General features: G+C 41.4%; 1 protein-coding gene and 1 pseudogene across 1 annotated transcript; one reads left to right on the plus strand and one right to left on the minus strand.

Annotated features, from left to right (window-relative positions):
- The first annotated feature begins 7733 nt into the window (after nt 1-7733).
- On the plus strand, nt 7734-8983 carry LOC125314845 (annotated as a pseudogene).
- A 2104-nt stretch (nt 8984-11087) lies between these two features.
- Nucleotides 11088-14055, minus strand: LOC115734056 (disease resistance protein RPM1-like). Its single transcript, XM_030664643.2, has one exon. The coding sequence runs from the start codon at nt 13932-13934 to the stop codon at nt 11088-11090; it is 2847 nt and encodes a 948-aa protein (XP_030520503.2). The 5' UTR covers nt 13935-14055.
- Between the last annotated feature and the right edge of the window lie 3646 nt (nt 14056-17701).

The following is a 17701-nucleotide window of genomic DNA, read 5'->3' on the forward strand; positions in this document are numbered from 1 at the left end:
GGCGACCGGCGGCGGCGGGGGACCAACGGGCGGGCATTGGTCGGCGGGGTCGAAGAAGTGATTTCTGACGGCGAGAAGTAACAATTTTTAACTTCTCAAAGTTGGCCAAAAATCCAACCGGAAGTAGAAATCTCTTTCAGAAGTAGAAATTCCTACAAGAAGTCAATTTTTTTACCAAACGGATTTCGGTTTCAGAAGCACTTTTGAAGTGTCTTTACCAAACAGATTTCAGCCTCGGAAGCACTTCTGACGCAGAAATTCAGCTTCTGAAGTGTTATCATGCGCGCCCTAGGAGTGCATATGATAATACTTCTAAAAGTGGATTTCTACTCCAAAAGAATCGAAAAAAAGGATAGGAAGGATGATATCGACTTGTCTTGTTATTCTTTTAAAGAAGTTTATTAATGAAGGCTCTAGACTCTAAGGGTTCGCATGGTAACATTTCTAGAAGTGGATTTCTGTTCTAGAAGTACTTACGGAGTAAAAATCCGTTTCGTAATTTAACTTCTAAAACAGAAATTCTTTTGATAAAACTTTTTACTTTTGAAAGAAATTTCTACTTCGGAAATGAAATTATTTTCCCCCTATTTTGAGAAATTTAAAAAAATTACTTTTTAACTCAAAAAGTACTTCTCGCTTTACCTCTTTTTATTATGTTTTCACCCTTTTTTCGATTACGATTGCCTTCGCTTGGCACCGATCTTCGTCGCTGCCCACCGCTGGCTACCACTCCGCTAGCGACCACCGCCATCCACCACCCCCCACAACCAACCGCTAACCACCGCCACCCACCGCCGACGTTCGCCGCTCGTCGCCCATCACTTCTTGCGACCATCGCCAACCATCGCTTGCCGCATTCCACTTTGCACCTTCGAGGGCTATCGCTCGCGACCGCCACCACCCACCGATCACCCTCTGCCCATCGCCTCTTGCGACCATCACCGTCCGCCGACCACCGCTTACTACGACCTCCATCAGCTGCCGCTCGCGACCACCACCAACCGTTAACTATCGTCCATTGCCGTCCACTACGGATCTCCCCAGGCCGCTTCACATCGCAGCCCGCAGTTGCTACCCCCGCCGACCTCTCGCCCGTCGGCCGCCATCCATTATCGCTTGCGACCACCGCTCACCGTTTGTCTACGCCAATGGTCGACCACCATTGCCAACGGCCGACCACCATTGCCCCTTGCCGCCAACCGTCGACCATTGCCTCGCCGACCACTGTCCCCACCCGTTGCCGTCGTCATCTCTGATTGCCGGAGTAAAAAATAAATAATAATTTTATATTTTTAAAAAGTAAATAATATTTTTTAATAATAAATTATTTTTTAAAGAAATTTTTAAAAAAATGAAGTAGAAGTTTTTCAACAATTGACAATAATTTTTCATAGAAGATTTTGTGTTATTAATGTTTCGAAATTAGAAAGTTCCAATTGTTACCAAACGAATTGCTCTGATCAAAAATTAACTTTTGGCCATAAGTTGATTTATGAAGCGGAAGTGTTGCGATGTGCGCCCTAAAGCATTATCATATGCACTCTTAGAAATTAACTCAATTTAGTCGGATGAGAGGTTTGGTTTGGCTTTCTCTCTCTCCTTCTCTCTCTCTCTCTCTCATTAGCTGTGATCTTCATCCTTATGCAAGTGACTATTAAAAAAGGGAGTTTATCAATGCTTTGAGGATGTCATGGTCGACTGCTTTTGACCAGTGTTATTACGAGAATCGAAAAAGGGATAGGAAAGGTTACATCAACTTGCCTTTTATTCTTTTAAAGAAGTTTATTAATGAGGGCTCCAGACTTTGATGGTGCATATCGTAATACTTTTAGAAGTGGATTTCTACTATAGAAGAATCGAAAAAGAGATGGGAAGGGTGACATCAACTTGCCTTCTTATTCTTTTTAAGAAGTTTATTAATGACGGCTCCGGACTCTAAGAGTGCATATGATAATATTTCTGAAAGTAGATTTATACTCTAGAAAAATCGAAAAATGGATAGGAAGAGTGACATCAACTTGCCTTCTTATTCTTTTAAAGAAGTTTATTAATGAGGGCTCCGGACTCTAAGGGTGTGCATGGTAATACTTCCGGAAGTGGATTTCTGTTTCGGAAGTGGATTTTTGTTCTAGAAATCCGTTTGGTAATTTAACTTATGAAACAAAAATTCATTTGGAAAAAATTTTTACTTTTGAAAGAAATTTCTACTTTAGAAGTGAAGTTATTTTTTTTCCTTATTTTGAAAAGTTAAAAAAAATTACTTTTCAACTCAAAAAGTATTTCTCGCTTTATCTCTTTTTATTATGCCTTTACCCTTTTTTCAACTACGCTCGCCTTCGCCTGGCACCAATCTTCGTCACCACCCACCGTTGACCACCACTTGCAACCGCCCACCTTTGCACGCGACCACCGCCACCCATCGCCCCCCGCAACCAACAGCTAACCATCGCCACCCACCGTCGACGTCCGTCGGCCGCTGCCCATCACTTCTTGTGACCATCGTCAACCATTGCCCGCCGTCGCCCGCGCCGCCCACCGTGCACCTTCACGGGCCGTCGCTTGCAACCACCACCATCCACCGACCACCCCTTACCGCCAATCACCGCCGACCGCCGCCCATTGCCGCCCGCAACCACCGCCGACCACCGCCTAATACGACCTCCGTCGGCTGCCGCCGATGACACCATCAAGCGCCAACCATCACCCATCGTTGCCCACCGCAGACCTATGCTTGCCGCCGCACACCGCAGCCCGCGATCACCGTCCCTCGCCGACCTCTGCCTGCTGGCCACCGCTTATTGCCGTTTGCGATCATCGCCAACCGCCGCCAACCACTCAATGCTAACTTCCGCCCGCTGTGGGCCCCCGCCGCCGGCCGCCAACCACCGCCCACTGCCGCCCACCGCCAATGGTCGACCACCATCGCTCCTTGCCGCCAATCGTCAACCACGGCCCCACCGACTATCGCCGTTACCCACCACTGCCGCCGAGTCGCCATCTCTGGCTACCAGAGCAAAAAATAAATAATAATTTTTTTATTTTAAAAGGTAAATAATATTTTTTAACAATAAAAATTATTTTTTAAAGAAATTTTAAAATTTTAAAAATGAAGTATAAACTTTTTGGCCACTGACAATAATTTTTCATAGAAGATTTTGTGTTATGAATGTTTTAGAATTAGAAAGCTCTCTCCATTACCAAACGAATTTCTCTGATTAGAAATCAACTTCCGACCAGAAATTGATTTCTGAAGCGAAAGTATTGCTATGCGTGCCTTAAAGCACCGCTCTAATGCTCCTTTTAAGGGGAGATTTATAAATTTCGAAGTCAGAATATTATTTTGTTCGATGTACTCGACGCACTTATTTACTAAACCCTGTTGAGAAAGAATATGAGTGACATCGAAATCCTACGAAATTGGTGACCCTATCCAAATACGTTGATCATCCCTTTTTTATAGTTTGGGTATCCTTAATCGGGTTGAGAAGGTAGGCATACATCAAGAAGGGAGATGACCACCGAAAAAAATTAAATGACGAATTTTGTTCCTGAAAATTCAATTCCCCGAGCTTAGGTCCAGGTACAAGTCCCTTGAGGACGAGCCCAAGTACCCCAAGGCAGGGTTCGAGTTCATCGAGAACTCGGTGCTTTGTGCCTGGGTCGGTGGCCATGCTCAAGTGCCCGTCGATGACCCTAGCACTTGAAATTTCGATTTGGGGTTGTACTCGAGATTTTGTTTCCTCAAATGTGCATTTCATAAATTTTTCCTAAAAATTCCCCCCCCCAAAAAAAAAGAAGACTTCATATTATTTGCAGAAAGCAAACATAAATAGGAAAATGAATTTTTCTTGATAATTAGTTCCTCCGAAAGTATTTTGTGATAAAGTTCATTCTTCCAATGGATCGATCGGTGCCTGGATATATTATATAAGAGCCAAGGCTCCCGTTGGAGTTGAATGGGCTTTAGAAGAAGGCTATAGAATTTATGCTGCGACTAGTCCCGTAATCAAGAGATCTGTGAACTCAGCCGCCAGCCTACTGCAGGAATTATTTAAATCGGCTTACTATACAAGATAAGAAAAATTTATCTAATAAAATTAAGTTACAAAGTAATTTAGCACTATATATGTGCATATTCAACAAAAAAAGAGAAGGATAACCCCTACAAGAGTGTTTAAATAAAGAGAACGCTGTTCAGATCACTTCCAACTAGAGCGTCTAGCATATCACTCTGGTCTTTCTTTGAGTCATTGAAGCAGCGAAAGCATACGTCTATTTTTGCAATGAGCAGCGTTCGAAATAGGCAAATGATGACACTCCAAGTACCCGCCTTAAGCGATGACTATGCCTGTCTTTCTCGCTCAAGGCAGGAGAGTTCGAATCACCGTACTTGATTACTCTAGGCCTTCGATAATCACGGTGACGTGTGAGTGAGAGAATTGACCGGGTGCTCAAAAACTTCCGAACGTTCTATTCTTGAAATGGAAAGATCGCATGATGAAGTTTTCTCTGTAAATCAATGGATTGACGATCCCCAATGCCGACGAAGATTAGAAAAGGGAAAATTACTGAAAAAGTCCTAAACATATTGCAATTGTGCCAATTCAGTCATAAACTTTCTAATTGTGATAATTGAATCCTAAACCTTATGACATTTTGCTAATTAAGTTCATTCGGCCAATTTTGGCCAGAAATTGATGACATGAACGTTGACCGCTTATCGACCGTCCTACATGGCATGACCAACGCTGGAGTGAAAGGTTTTATAGTTATTTTATGTTTTATTTTGAATTTTATTTATTTATTTTTTTCTTTTCTTTTTATTGGTAGGAGGTGGCCGAGCGCCGGCCACTCGTCCTCCACCGACCACTAGGCAAGGGGAGCGAGCCAAGGGTAGTGAGAGTCGGTAGCCCTTGTTTTTAAGTTAATGATCATTTGAGAGAGACTGTTGACTTACGATCATTCAACAGAGCCTCTTGCATCCGGTGTGAGACTCTGAAATGTCACCCTTTCTTTTCAAATTAATTTAGGAATCCTCAAAGAATGAAAAAGAGGAAAGAAATGATTTGTCGCTCTAAGAAAATAGCAGAGTGGGTAGGTATATAGTCAAAGATACCATATTAACCAAGAGGGTTGATTAATGCTTTGTGGGTGTTGTGGTTGACTGTTTTTGACCGATATTACTAGGGTAATCGAAGAAGGGATAGGAATGGTGACATCAACTTGCCTTCTTATTCTTTTAAAGAAGACTTCTTTTAAGGCAAGATTATAATTTGAAATAGAACTCAAGTAACATCGAATCCTAGGTAATTGTTCACCCAATTCTAACACATTGAGCACTTTTTTTTGGAGTTTGGACATCCTTGATCGGGAAAAGAAGCTAGGCAAACGTCAAGAAGAGACATGACAAAAGGAATTGAATGACAATTTGTGTTACAAAAAAATCCGTTCGTTTTACCGAGCTCAGGTCCATGTTTAGGTATCTAGAGGACGAGCCCAAGTGCCCCGAGGCAAGGTTCGAGTCTATTGAGAACTCGGTGCTTGTGCCCGGGTCGGCGGGCGTGCCCGACTGCCCGCCGAGGACCCCAGCACTTGAACCTTCGATGCGGGGTTTCTCGAGATTTTTTCGTGTATACTATTATTACTATAGGTTTCTCCTAACAATTGTCCCAAAAATAATATCATGTTAATTGCTCAGATTATTCATAGCAAGAAAGTATGACATATCACTTAGTACACCTTTCAAATGTCCTGCTGATGATTCATTTACAGTAGATGTAGCTTTTAGAGGGAATGACTTGGTGCTCATGTAAAGTCACCAATCGTTTTTTGGTCTTTCTTTGAATCGTTGAAACAGGAAAATCATAAGTCTTTTTTGACAGTGATCAAAGTTTGAAATAGGCTACGGTAACACTCTTAAGTGATCGCTTCAAGTGATAACTATATAGGTTTTTCTCGCTCGAGGCATGAGAGTTCGAATCACCACACTTGGTTACCCTCAGCCTGTTGTAGGAATCTCTGCCTTCGACAATCACCTTGACGTGTGACATAGGAAATTGGTCGGGTGCTCAAAAACTCCCAACGTCCTATTCTTGAAATGAAAAGATCCCCTAATCAAGTTTTCCATGTAAATCAATGGACTGATGACTGAAAATGCCGAGGAAGATCCTCATACATCCGGATAATGTCCTCCTTCGCTACAGGACGAACAGAAAGAGAAAATCAGACATTGTTTATGTCAATAGTTTTGTAAGGGGAGAAGAACAATATAAATGCGAAAAGTTGTGTACGGCGCTCATTTTGATACCAAAAATTTCATTGGATTAATTAAGTATCAATTTTTTTTTTAAAAAAAGCAGATGTTTGAGTGCCAACTTTGATATGCATTGTTGGAAACCCGATGTGGCATTTTTTATTTATTAATATTTGAAGCTGATGTGGCTCCCCGGAAGTCCAGTCAACAATAAAAAAGGCTAAAAGTTTAAATAAATATTAAAAAAATAAAAAAATACGAACTTAATTAGTTTAAAATATGAAAAACTAAATATTCAAAAAAAGCTAAATATTGAAAAATATATATTATAAAATAAAAAATACAAGTTTTTATTTAAAATAAATAAAAACAAGCTCAAAAAATTTAACAAAAAAAAGAAAAAAATTTAAAAAGGGAAAAAAAATCCCTCCTTGCCTGGTTCTGTATCTTCTTCTTTTTCAGCTTTTTTGTTAAATTTTTAAGCTAATTTTTCAATGCATTTTAAATGGAATTTGTATTTTCAAATCTAATTTTATTTTTAATTTTTTTTAAAGTTTAGCTAGGGTTTGTTTTTTATAGATTTTTTGTTAAAATTTTAAGCCATTTTTTCAATTTATTTTAAATAAAATTTGTATTTTAGAATCTATTGTTAATTTTACTTTTCTAAAAGATAATTTTTAGTTTTTCTAATTTTTATTAATTTTTTAAGTTTAGCCATTTTTTTTATTTTTATCTCTTCTTATTAAAAATTTCAGCTACATTTTCAATTTATTTTAAATCAAATTTGTATTTTAATAATTTTTTGTTAAAATTTATTTTATTTAATTTTTAATAGCTTTTAATTTTAACCATTTTTTAATAGCTTTATTTGTGGTTAAATTTTTAAGCTAATTTTCAATTTGTTTTAATAGATTCTGCATTGTAAAAAAATTGTTAATTTTATTTTTTTCTAAGTCTAATTTATTTTTTGGGCCCAAAAAAAAGTCTAAATTTTTTTAAATTTTTTTTTTAAATTTTAGAATTCCAAATGGACTTAATTTTTTTTAAATTAATATTACTTAATATATTAAAAATTAAATTCAAAATGCCATGTATTAATTTGGCCGGATTTTCTTTTCGAAGGCATTAAAGTGATTGTTTTTTCTCCAATTTGGGACTTACGTGATCCGACAAAAACTTTTGGCACCAAGCGCCGCACACAATTTTTAGTACTGGTACTATTCTTCTCCCTACGAAAAAATTAAAAAAAAAGGGCACCAACAATGAGAAAATCACGTCTAGAGAGAGACCAAGAAGAAACACACACAAGAAAAATGTCCATAGCTAGCGAAACACTTAAGTACAACACCTATTAACCGCTAGATGAACTCGGCCGAGGCTGTTTCGGCACGGTATTCCGCTGCTTCTCCCTGGCTGACAACTCCTTCGTTGCCTGCAAGGTCATCGACAAGCACCAGCTCTCCGATGCCACGGACCGCCAATGCCTCGTCAACGAAGCCAAGCTCGTGACCTCCCTCTCCCTTCACCCTCACCCTCACCCTCACATCCTTCAAATCCTCTACGCCTTGAGATCGACGACAGCCTCTTCCTCGTCCTGAAGCTCTATGAGCCTGACACTCTCTACGACCGTGTATTGTCCTGCAAGTTGCCCTCCCCGAGCCTGAGGCCACCGTGTGCATGGCGCAACTCATCGTCGCCCCGCACATTGGCACAGTGTTGTGCACCAGGACGTGAAGCTCGAGAATATATGTTCGATTCGAGGGGAGTCTTGAAGCTGGCAAACTTTGGCTCCAGGCCTGGTTGTGCGAGGGCGGGCCTGTGGAGGGCATCGTGGGGATGCCGTACTACATCGCGCCAGAGGTGCCGATGGGGAGGAGTTGGACATGTGGAGCGCCAGGGTGGTGTTGTACATGATGATCATGGGGTGGCCGCCGTTCCTAGATGAGTTGGCCTCGAAGGTTTTCGAGGCGGTGCTAAGCAGGAACCTCAGGTTCCTGGCCCCCTTTAGGACGGCGTCAGCGGCAGCGAAAGACTTGTTGAGGAAGATGATTTGCGGGGATGTTTCGAGGAGAACTTCTGGAGAGCAGGCCTTGAGTGAGTGCTTCCAACTTGTTTGCCCATTGTTGAAGTTGTTGTCCCATTTCGCTTGACAACGGGTCCTATGTGCTTTTTATGTTCATATGATATATTTCTACTTGTTAGTTTAAGCTTTTGAGTTGGACTTTCTAACATGATATCGGAGCAGATGTTATTCCGTTGGTGAAAGTGAGTCCACTAGCATTCATATAGTCTCGTTCCATCTACTAGCTTAGTCTTTTGGGTTAGACCTTCTAACACCCATCACTGCATTAAAATGTTCAAAGCCCGATTATAGTAGATTTTGCAGGCCATGAAAGTGGCGTTGAAAGGTCCTATGCAGCTATAGACTTTTATTCTGCTATCGCTAGACAAAAAGAATTGGAGGAAAGTTCTTTTCTGAATAAAACGGAAGTTTATTTGTTAGCTTCCTTTTCAGCGTTTCCAGAAATTTAAGGAATGTCATGTTTGATTTAACGTGTTAACCTCTCCAAGATTAAGCAATCATCTTAATTTAGGGAATTGTACTTTTTAATCTTTTTGTGCCTCTCTTATGGTACTCCTCTTGCCCTGCTTTTGCTCTGTTTTTCTTGAGCAGGACATCCTTGGATCCTGAGTGGAGGGGAGACCGCGGACTTGCCTGCTCTGACCTGAAAAAAGATACATGTATGTCTCAGAAGCGCAAAGAGACTATCACTGTCAAAAATTGCGTATAAATGTTGCTTATCGAGCGGGCCAATGATATGAATAATTTTCTTGAGAAGATGACCAAGCTTGCATCGCATTTGTCTGATGCAACAAACTGAAGATTCCTGGGATGAACATGACTCCAATGAACCCACCAATCTTTATTTCCGGTACGACTCCGCAGTTGGTGAGCGGCCACATGAGTCCGCCCCCACAAGTGCCAGCAGCTTCTTCTTCCCCCAGAATTTCAGCAAACACTGTTTTTAATTCTATCTTCTCTGGTTATTGTATACACTAAGGTTTATATGAGAATCTGAGACAGTAGATAGATACTAGTGGCTTAAGAGTTTTTCTGGTCCTTCTCTTTTCGAATTTTTTCCTGATACTTGGAGATAATAAAGGGTGTGCATACAAGGTAGAGACTTTACTTCTGCTTTTATGAAAGGATGGTTTGCCTTCGATTAAGAATGAAAATTAAATTTGCGGGAGAATTGGATTTGGGCTGCCCCGTTCTTTTGTGGAGAATCAGTGCCTTTGTGCCAATGATGGATGGTTATTGGATGATGAACTAAGGAAATTACAGTCTCCTTCACTTGGGGTTCAAGCTGAGGGAGAGCTGGTTTAATATCATTTGCAGAATCTAAGGCAAACCAATAGACACACCAGATGCTCCCAAAGGGTTTCCGATAGAATCGTTAACCGAACAATTTAGAAGATTAAATCTTCAGAGAATGTGGACTTTTTTCTTGTACCTTATCGAGCTACTCGGTGGAGAAACAATGCGACGACATTTCGACATCGGGCATGGACAAGACACTGGAGGATACCTTGCGGATCGAATAAATTCTACTGAAAATGATGGCAAAATTGCGGAGAGGGGGAAGAATTTGCTACTAAGGATGCAATCTTGAAGTCCGAGTTTACTAAATTCTCTGAGAACATCTGAATGATTTGAAATAAACTAAAGGTTTAGAAGTCGATTCTGCTGCTCTATCACATGGCTGTCTTTACTAATACGAAAGAAAATGGGACAACTGAAACAGCGGGCTTTTTGTGGTGAAAGTCAAGTGTGTCCTCTTGTCGAATTTGCAGAAAAACATATATTCCTACTGAAATATGGCAAAAACGACAATAATAATAATAAAAATAAATCCCGTTCTTTCAGCTGCAATGCATGCTGCTATTGCAAAACACTGACATTATTAGGATGTTTAAATATCAAATTATGCTTTCATATAGTAACTTAAGCTCGAGGTATCAGAGTAGAAAGTTCGAGATCAAATCTATCCAGTTCCGTTATTTATACCTCCCTAGTTATATATTTTCATGCTCGGTTCGAAGTCATTTACCGGTTTACAATTTTAGAACAGTTGACTGTAGTCCAACAAAATCCGTCAATCCCGTCTCTCTTAATTATTTTTTATTTTCTATTGACAAAAACTCTATGCCAAATAAAGTCGGATGCAATGATGCTCGCGAAATCAATAGCACCTTTCCAGTGGGGCCCAACATAGCCATTGATAATTGTTGCGTGGAATAAATCATGAATTGAGAGAGCACGCAAACGGATCCATAAGAATGGAAGACCTTTGCGATGCACGAGATTAGGAGAGCATCCTTTTTACTCTTGTCATTACGAAGATATTAGTAATGAATTTTTACACTTTTTTAACTTTTGTGGCTGATCTGCATTCCCTTCGTTTTGAGTATTCGCAACTTTTCTGACGACAAACTTTTAGTTTTGCCTAATCTAAAGATTTTTATTAATGTATTTTAGATGAATTCCTTCCACATCTGTATTTTCGCAGGTCCTTTTAATATGTTTCGCAGGTACTTGTGTACCCACATGTGATTTTTTCCAATAGGGAAATTGTAATTCTTTGTTATTCATTTAGGTCAATTAATGCAAGAAAGATCAGAAACAATTGCAATGTTCTCCAAATAAGGTAACGACAACAACGAGAAGATAGCATATTGATAAACGGAAGAAATCACAAATAAAAGCAGCAGAGTATTTCCTCTTCTTTCCCTCGGGGATCAATAGACGGAGCAAGGGGAGTGGCGGAGGGGCTCATCTCGTCACCCTGTCCTGGATGACATTATAGGAATCGAGGCTGAGATCAAGTTTCTCCCAGCGATCCCCTCCCCGCCGGAAGAAGCGAACTTGTGGGTTACGTCCCATCACCTCCTCATAGCACTCTTGCAAAATACCCTCCCTCGGTCTGCTTCTGCTGTTCGGATAGAACGCAAGAGCAAATTCTTCTGGCATCTCATAGAATTGGAGCTCCTCGAGGTTCGCGAGGCCGCGGATGACAACCAGTAACGATTGCCAGTCCAAGTGCCTGCATCCGGCAATGCGGAGAAACTGTAGGCAAGGCATTGCCCGACCATTCATCGACACAAATCTCAGGTTTTCCAGATCTTCAAAGTGCAACTTCTTCAGCTTTGGGAACCCTCCATCTCCAAAAACCAATGTTTCCCCATCAAAGGCATTATGTAGATAAAGATCCACCAGATTGGGCAAATTCTGGAGAGCAATTAGGGGGCTTGATTTCAATCTGCTCCATCCCAAACGCAATCTGGTCAGTTTGTTCAGCAGAGGAAGCCATTGAGGCACCTTCTTTAGACATCCTTCGATACATAGAGACCGAAGGAACAGGGGAGGTGAAGATAGAAGACCCAAATCAATAACTTCAGACTCACTTTCTGCAGTCACATCTAGCGATCGAAGCTTGGTCATCTTCTCGAGGGAGTGGCATAGTTCCTTTGCATCGTCTGTCTTCAACTCCGTTACGCCCAGCCTCGTTAGCTGACTTAGCTCTCCCAGCTCTTGCATAATATTCTTGCTCCGACCACCTCCAGCTTTCACATAGCACAGTTTTTGCAGTGATTTTAGCGCTCCCATGCCCTCGGGAGCTGAAATTCCCCTTCTAGGACCGAAGGGTTGAGGAAATGTGAACTCTGAATCACGGTACACCACTAGATACTGTAATTTCTTTAGCTTGGTTATCTCCACAGGCAGCTCAGAGACCAACGTCTCTTTAAGATCCAGAGTCTCCAGATTTTGGAGTTTCCCGATTGACCTAGGAATGATGCGCACGTTGGTCCCTCTCAAACTTATATACTTCAAGTGGAACAGAACTGGTATTTGTCGGGGGAACTTGTCAAGGGACGAGCCTCCCAGATCGAACACCTTCAGCAGCTTAGAGTTACTTGGGAAGAATTGCTCATCAGAGCTAGACGATTTCCCTAACTCAAAAATGAGCAGAGAGCGTAGGCGGGGGAGGCTTAGCTGGTTCAGTACGATGTTGCCGGTGTATTGGACTGACAGACGCCGCACTCTTTCGTGCAATTCTTTTCTCTGCTCAGATGCGAACGAAACAAAGTTTTCATCCCTTAACTTAGAAAGGATGCTTTCACGCGTTAGGTCATGCACCCTACAACGCCTTAGCCTTCCGTCTGAACCTGTTTTTACATTTTGCACCAAACTCCTGTTTATAAGCTCCTTCAGGTATCTTTCAGCAACCTCCTCTTGTGTCATCCCTTCTCTTTCCTCAACAAATCCTTCTGCAATCCACAGACGGAAGAGTCTCCTACACTCAATCACATGATCCTCTGGGAATACTCCCAAGTACAAAAAGCAGCTTTTCAAGTCATAATGCAAATCACTGTAGCTCAAGCTGAGAATTTTCCTGAAAATTTGCAACCTGTCATTGCTTTCTAGTTCTGCAGCAAGGCTGCCATTAATCATCTCCCATTCCTGGACATCTTTTGCAAAGAGGAGACCACCAATTGCCACTATGGCAAGTGGTAAACCCTCACATTTTCTCAATATCTGTCGAGAAAGGTGTTCTAGGTGAGGAGGACAGGGTTCCCCACGGAAGGCTTTCTTGCAGAATAAGGACCGTGATTCTTCTGGAGATAAGGGCTTACGGGTATAAACTTTTGATGGGTTGGATGAGACAGTAGCAATGTCAGCTATGCGAGTGGTGATTATCATTCGGCTATGGAAACTGCTATTAGGATTAGGCATTGCATGTTTTAAACCTTCTAGTGCTTCCAAGTTCCATACATCATCTAGAACAATGACGTACCTCTTTTGCTGCAGAAAGTCTTTCAGTGTCTGCTTGAGCCTCATGCTATTCATGGATTCTAATCCTTGGGGGACCGGTTGCTGAACTTCTCCATGCAGTTGTGCAATTATGTCCCTCAAGATATTCTGAATATTGTAAGACTGTGAGACACTGATCCATGCATGGCTTTGAAAGTAGGCTTTTACTCGGCGATCGTCATAGACTCTTTTGGCCAGAGTGGTCTTCCCTGAACCCCCCATCCCTAAGATCGATATAACTTCAAGTCTGGGTTCTCCATCAACAAGCCATTTAATAAGCTTTTCTCTCGGCTCGTCAATCCCCACCAGTTCACCTTCCTCAACTAGAAAAGCGTCCTCCCTGAGTTCGTGCCAAGAGGTGCCTCTGGTGGATGCGCTTGCCCTTTCCTCTGTGCAATATGACTTGAAATGGTATTGCTGATGCCCTTCAGCAATGCTCCTGACTCTTGACTTGATATCAGCTATATTGGAGGAGATATGATGGCGTGCTTTCAAGTTCTTTATAGATGAATTGATCTTGTGACAGCACCTCATGAACCCATGTCCGTGATCTCTTGCCAAGTTGAGCATGAATTCATCCAGAATATCCTCCACATCGTATGCAACATCTCTGACCTGTTTCACCCATACCTTCAACTCAGGGTCATCTTCTTGCGACGACTCGGCACTTGCTAAGAAGGCCTTCATGCGCTCAAATTCATCTCTGATGAGTACAATTTCTCCACGTACCCCTTTCAATAGTTTCACCTCTTTCTCGACCAACATAGAAAGCTTCTCAACCAAACATGACACCACGGATTCTGCCATTTCTCTTGCTCACTGAACTCACGAGATCAAAACTCAGGCAAGAAGGAAAAAGGGTATAGCAGTTGGCTGGTACTGTCTGAGACCATAAGAAAGCACCCTTTGAATGAACATCCAAATAGGCTTTGAGTTCGTCTTTAGGCATCAATATGACGCATCCAATATGGTTATTCCATACTTGATGGCCAAGCAAACTGCCAAGCAAAGCATTTGAAGAAAGGGCCCTAAACTAAAGGAATTGGAGCTTCCTTTGGTTTGCTCTTGGGGGTAAGGAATATAGGCTAGCTTTACCCCAGTGGCAGATTTTTATCTTCCATTGTTCCATTGATGGTTCCTGCCGACAACAGCATTTGTCCTTCATGGTCAAGTCACAAGCCAGTCAGCATTTGTCTTTCTTCAGGTCCGTTACACCCAGCCTCCTTAGTTGATTTAGCTATCCCAGCTCTTGCATTGCATTCTTGCTCCGACCACCTCCAGCTTTCACATAGCACAGTTTTTGCAGTGATTTTAGCGCTCCCATGCCCTCGCCGAAAATCTCTTTCTAGGACCGAAGGGTAGAGGAAATGCGAGCTCTGAATCACACCAACAGATTCTGTAATTTCGTGAGCTTGGTTATCTCCACAGGCAGCTTAGAGACCAACGTCTGCTTAAGATCCGGAGTCTCCAGATTTTGGAGTTAAGGGATGATCCGCACTTGCGTCCCTCTCAAATTTAGATACTTCAAGTGGCACAGAACCGGCATTTGTCAGGGGAACTTGTGAAGGGATGAGCCTGTCAGATCTAACACACTCGGCAGCTTAGAGCCACGTGGGACAAATTGCTCATCTGAGCTAGACGATTTCCCTAACTCAAAAACGAGCAGAGAGCATAGGCTGGGGAGGCTTAGCTGGTTTAGTGCGTTGTTGCAGGTGTATTGGACTGACAGACGCCGCACTCTTTCGTGCAATTCTTTTTTCTGCTCAGATGCAAACGAAACAAAGTTTTCATCCCTTAACTTAGAAAGGATACTTTCACGCATTAGGTCATGTATCCTACAACGTCATAGCCTTCCGTGTAAAATTGTCTCTGCAATTTGCACCAAACTCCTGTTTATAAGCTCCTTCAGGTATCTTTCAGCAACCTCCTCTTGTGTCATCCCTTCTCTTTCCTCAACAAATCCTTCTGCAATCCACAGACGGATGAGTCTACTACACTCAAATCACATGATCCTCTGGGAATACTCCCAAGTACAAAAAGCAGCATTTCAAGTTATCATGCAAATCATTGTAGTAGCTCAAGCTGAGAATTGTCCCGAAAATTTGCTTCTGTCATCGCTTTCTAGTTCTGCAGCAAGGCTGCGAGTAATCATCTCCCATTCTTGGACATCTTTTGCAAAGAGAAGACCAACAATTGCCACTATGGCAAGAGGTAAACCCTCGCATTCTTTTAAAATCTGCCGAGAAAGGTGTTCTAGGTGAGGAGGACAGGGTTTCCCACGGAAGACTTTCTTGCAGAATAAGGATCATGATTCATCTGGAGATAATTGCTTACGAGAATAAACTTTTGATGGGTGGGATGAGACAGTAGCAATGTCAGCTTTGCGAGTAGTGATTATTATTCGGCTACAGGAGCTGTTATTAGGCAACGCATTTTTTATACCTTCTAGTGCTTCCAAGTTCCATACATCATCTAGAACAACGACGTACCTTCCTTGCTGCAGAAAGTCTTTCAGTATCTGCTTGAGCCTCATGCTGTTCATGGATTCTATTCCTTGAGGGGCCGGTTGCTGAATTTCTCCATGTAGTTGCGCAATTTTGTCCCTCAAGATATTCTGAATATTATAAGACTGGGAGACACTGATCCATGCATGGCTTTGGAAGTAGGCTTTCACTTGGCGATCGTCGTAGACTCATTTTGCCGAAGGATCTTCCCTGAAACATCATAAGAGATTAACCTCCATCTCCACGTGATTTGCTTGGCTAGGGATGGCCGCGTAGCATTTGAAGAGCGAGAAAGACCATTGAACAATTAACATCGGGAATTCGTGGGTACACCGATTTCAAGAAAAGCTTAACGTTTTCCATCGTAAATCTTTTTCGTAAAATGTCCACGTCGACGAGCTTTTTTCTCATCTTCATAGCCCAATCCGTAAGAACCGTCTGGAGTTAAGAAGCACCCGCCCAGAGATTATTGGCCTATTGGCGTCTCTCTCTCATCTTTCGGGAAAGGGGAGGAAAGAGCGGAAATTCGAATCTCGAGTCTCGCATTATCGCGGTGAAGAAAACGGAGAAACTCATAGAAATTGCCAAGCCCTGATTGCAGACGAGACAAAGTTAACGAAGGATGAACAATTTCAAGTTCCATATAAATTTCATTTAGAATATGAACTTATTTATCATGACAAGTTTCTCATTTTTTTTAACTTGAAACGTACAATAAATAACCTATACCTACGTAGCAGGCTGGAGAAATCCTTTGTCTTCTTGCTTGGAAACACTATTACTCATTTGACTTCTTTTACTACATAGCATTTAATGGAGAGGAAGCATCCTCGTCTTCTTTCCAATTTTTCTTCATCCGAACGTTGCTTTTCTTCACAGTTGCACATGGCGAGCCATGGAGAGTGCCTGAAATAAGTGGGATTTACCGGTTCACTGGTTCCTTCTTTCTTTAGCTCCAACTGTTCTACTGCGGGAGTTTGAATTGGTTTGAGCAATTCTATTTTCAGTTGCTTCAAAATATCATTCCTATTTATTCTACCTGACAAAATGTAGTTTTGCTGAACATTCCACAATGAAAAAGGGAATATTGCTTTAGAATAAATGATTGAATTGGTACCCGAACACATTCATGTTGTTATATCTTATTGACCCAATCGATGGAGAAATTATGTGACTAAGATCTTGACATTTGGCATAGATAAGATGTTGGGTGCGCGTAGTAAAACCCAATGTCTTCACCTACGGATATCGTTAAAAGGGAGTCTAAATCTGAGCATGTTAACATATCTAGTTGGACCTACCTTACTCAAAAAATTAAGCTAACGAGTTATAGAATTTCTTTCCTAACATATTTGATTTAACAAATCGATCTACATCCTTCAATCAGGTTAGTTGCTCAAATTTGAGACATAATTTAAAGCGCCCGAGAAGTTGTATCGTGAAGTGAATAACTCTACTCAAATGATCTCAAAATTGGAAGTGGTAGAAACAAATTAGCTAGTAGTAATGAAATCTTGAGGTCCAAATTTATTTAATTTTCAAGATGCATCTGAGTTATTTGCAATGAAGGAAAGGTTTTAGAAGTCAATTTCACTGCTCTATTCCCAAGTTGTCTATACTTGAAAAATAAAAAAAATGGGAACAACTGAAAAAGCGGGCGGCGGGCGCATGTAGCATTTGCCTGGCTCTGTTTTTCATGAAAGAACGTTAATTGTGTCCTCCATTCAATTTATCATATCTGTCAATCCTCCGTCTATTTTCATGGCATGTGATTTTCCAAGAAGAAAATTTGTAATTCTTCTCGTTTCTTTAGTCAAACCACTCGTTTGACTCCATACAGGCTAAAAGTAAAACAACCCATATAATATAATATATGCAGAAAATGAGGAACAAAAAGCACTGATAACTAAATAAGATACCAACAGCAACAACACGGCACCCGGTTTGACCAAAACATGATAACTATAAAAAAAAAAACAAGATAGCACCCGAGGGTATGAAAGTTCTTAGATAAAAATATCGATAATGGAAGAAGGAATAAAAGCACCGGAGGATCTTCCTTCCCGTGAC

The sequence above is a fragment of the Rhodamnia argentea genome, chromosome 1 (genome assembly GCF_020921035.1).
Source record: "Rhodamnia argentea isolate NSW1041297 chromosome 1, ASM2092103v1, whole genome shotgun sequence".
Taxonomy (NCBI): Eukaryota; Viridiplantae; Streptophyta; class Magnoliopsida; order Myrtales; family Myrtaceae; genus Rhodamnia; species Rhodamnia argentea.

Coding starts and splice junctions, on each gene's coding strand:
- LOC115734056 (XM_030664643.2), bottom strand. CDS start 13,934: ATGGCAGAATCCGTGGTGTCATGTTTGGTTGAGAAGCTTTCTATGTTG.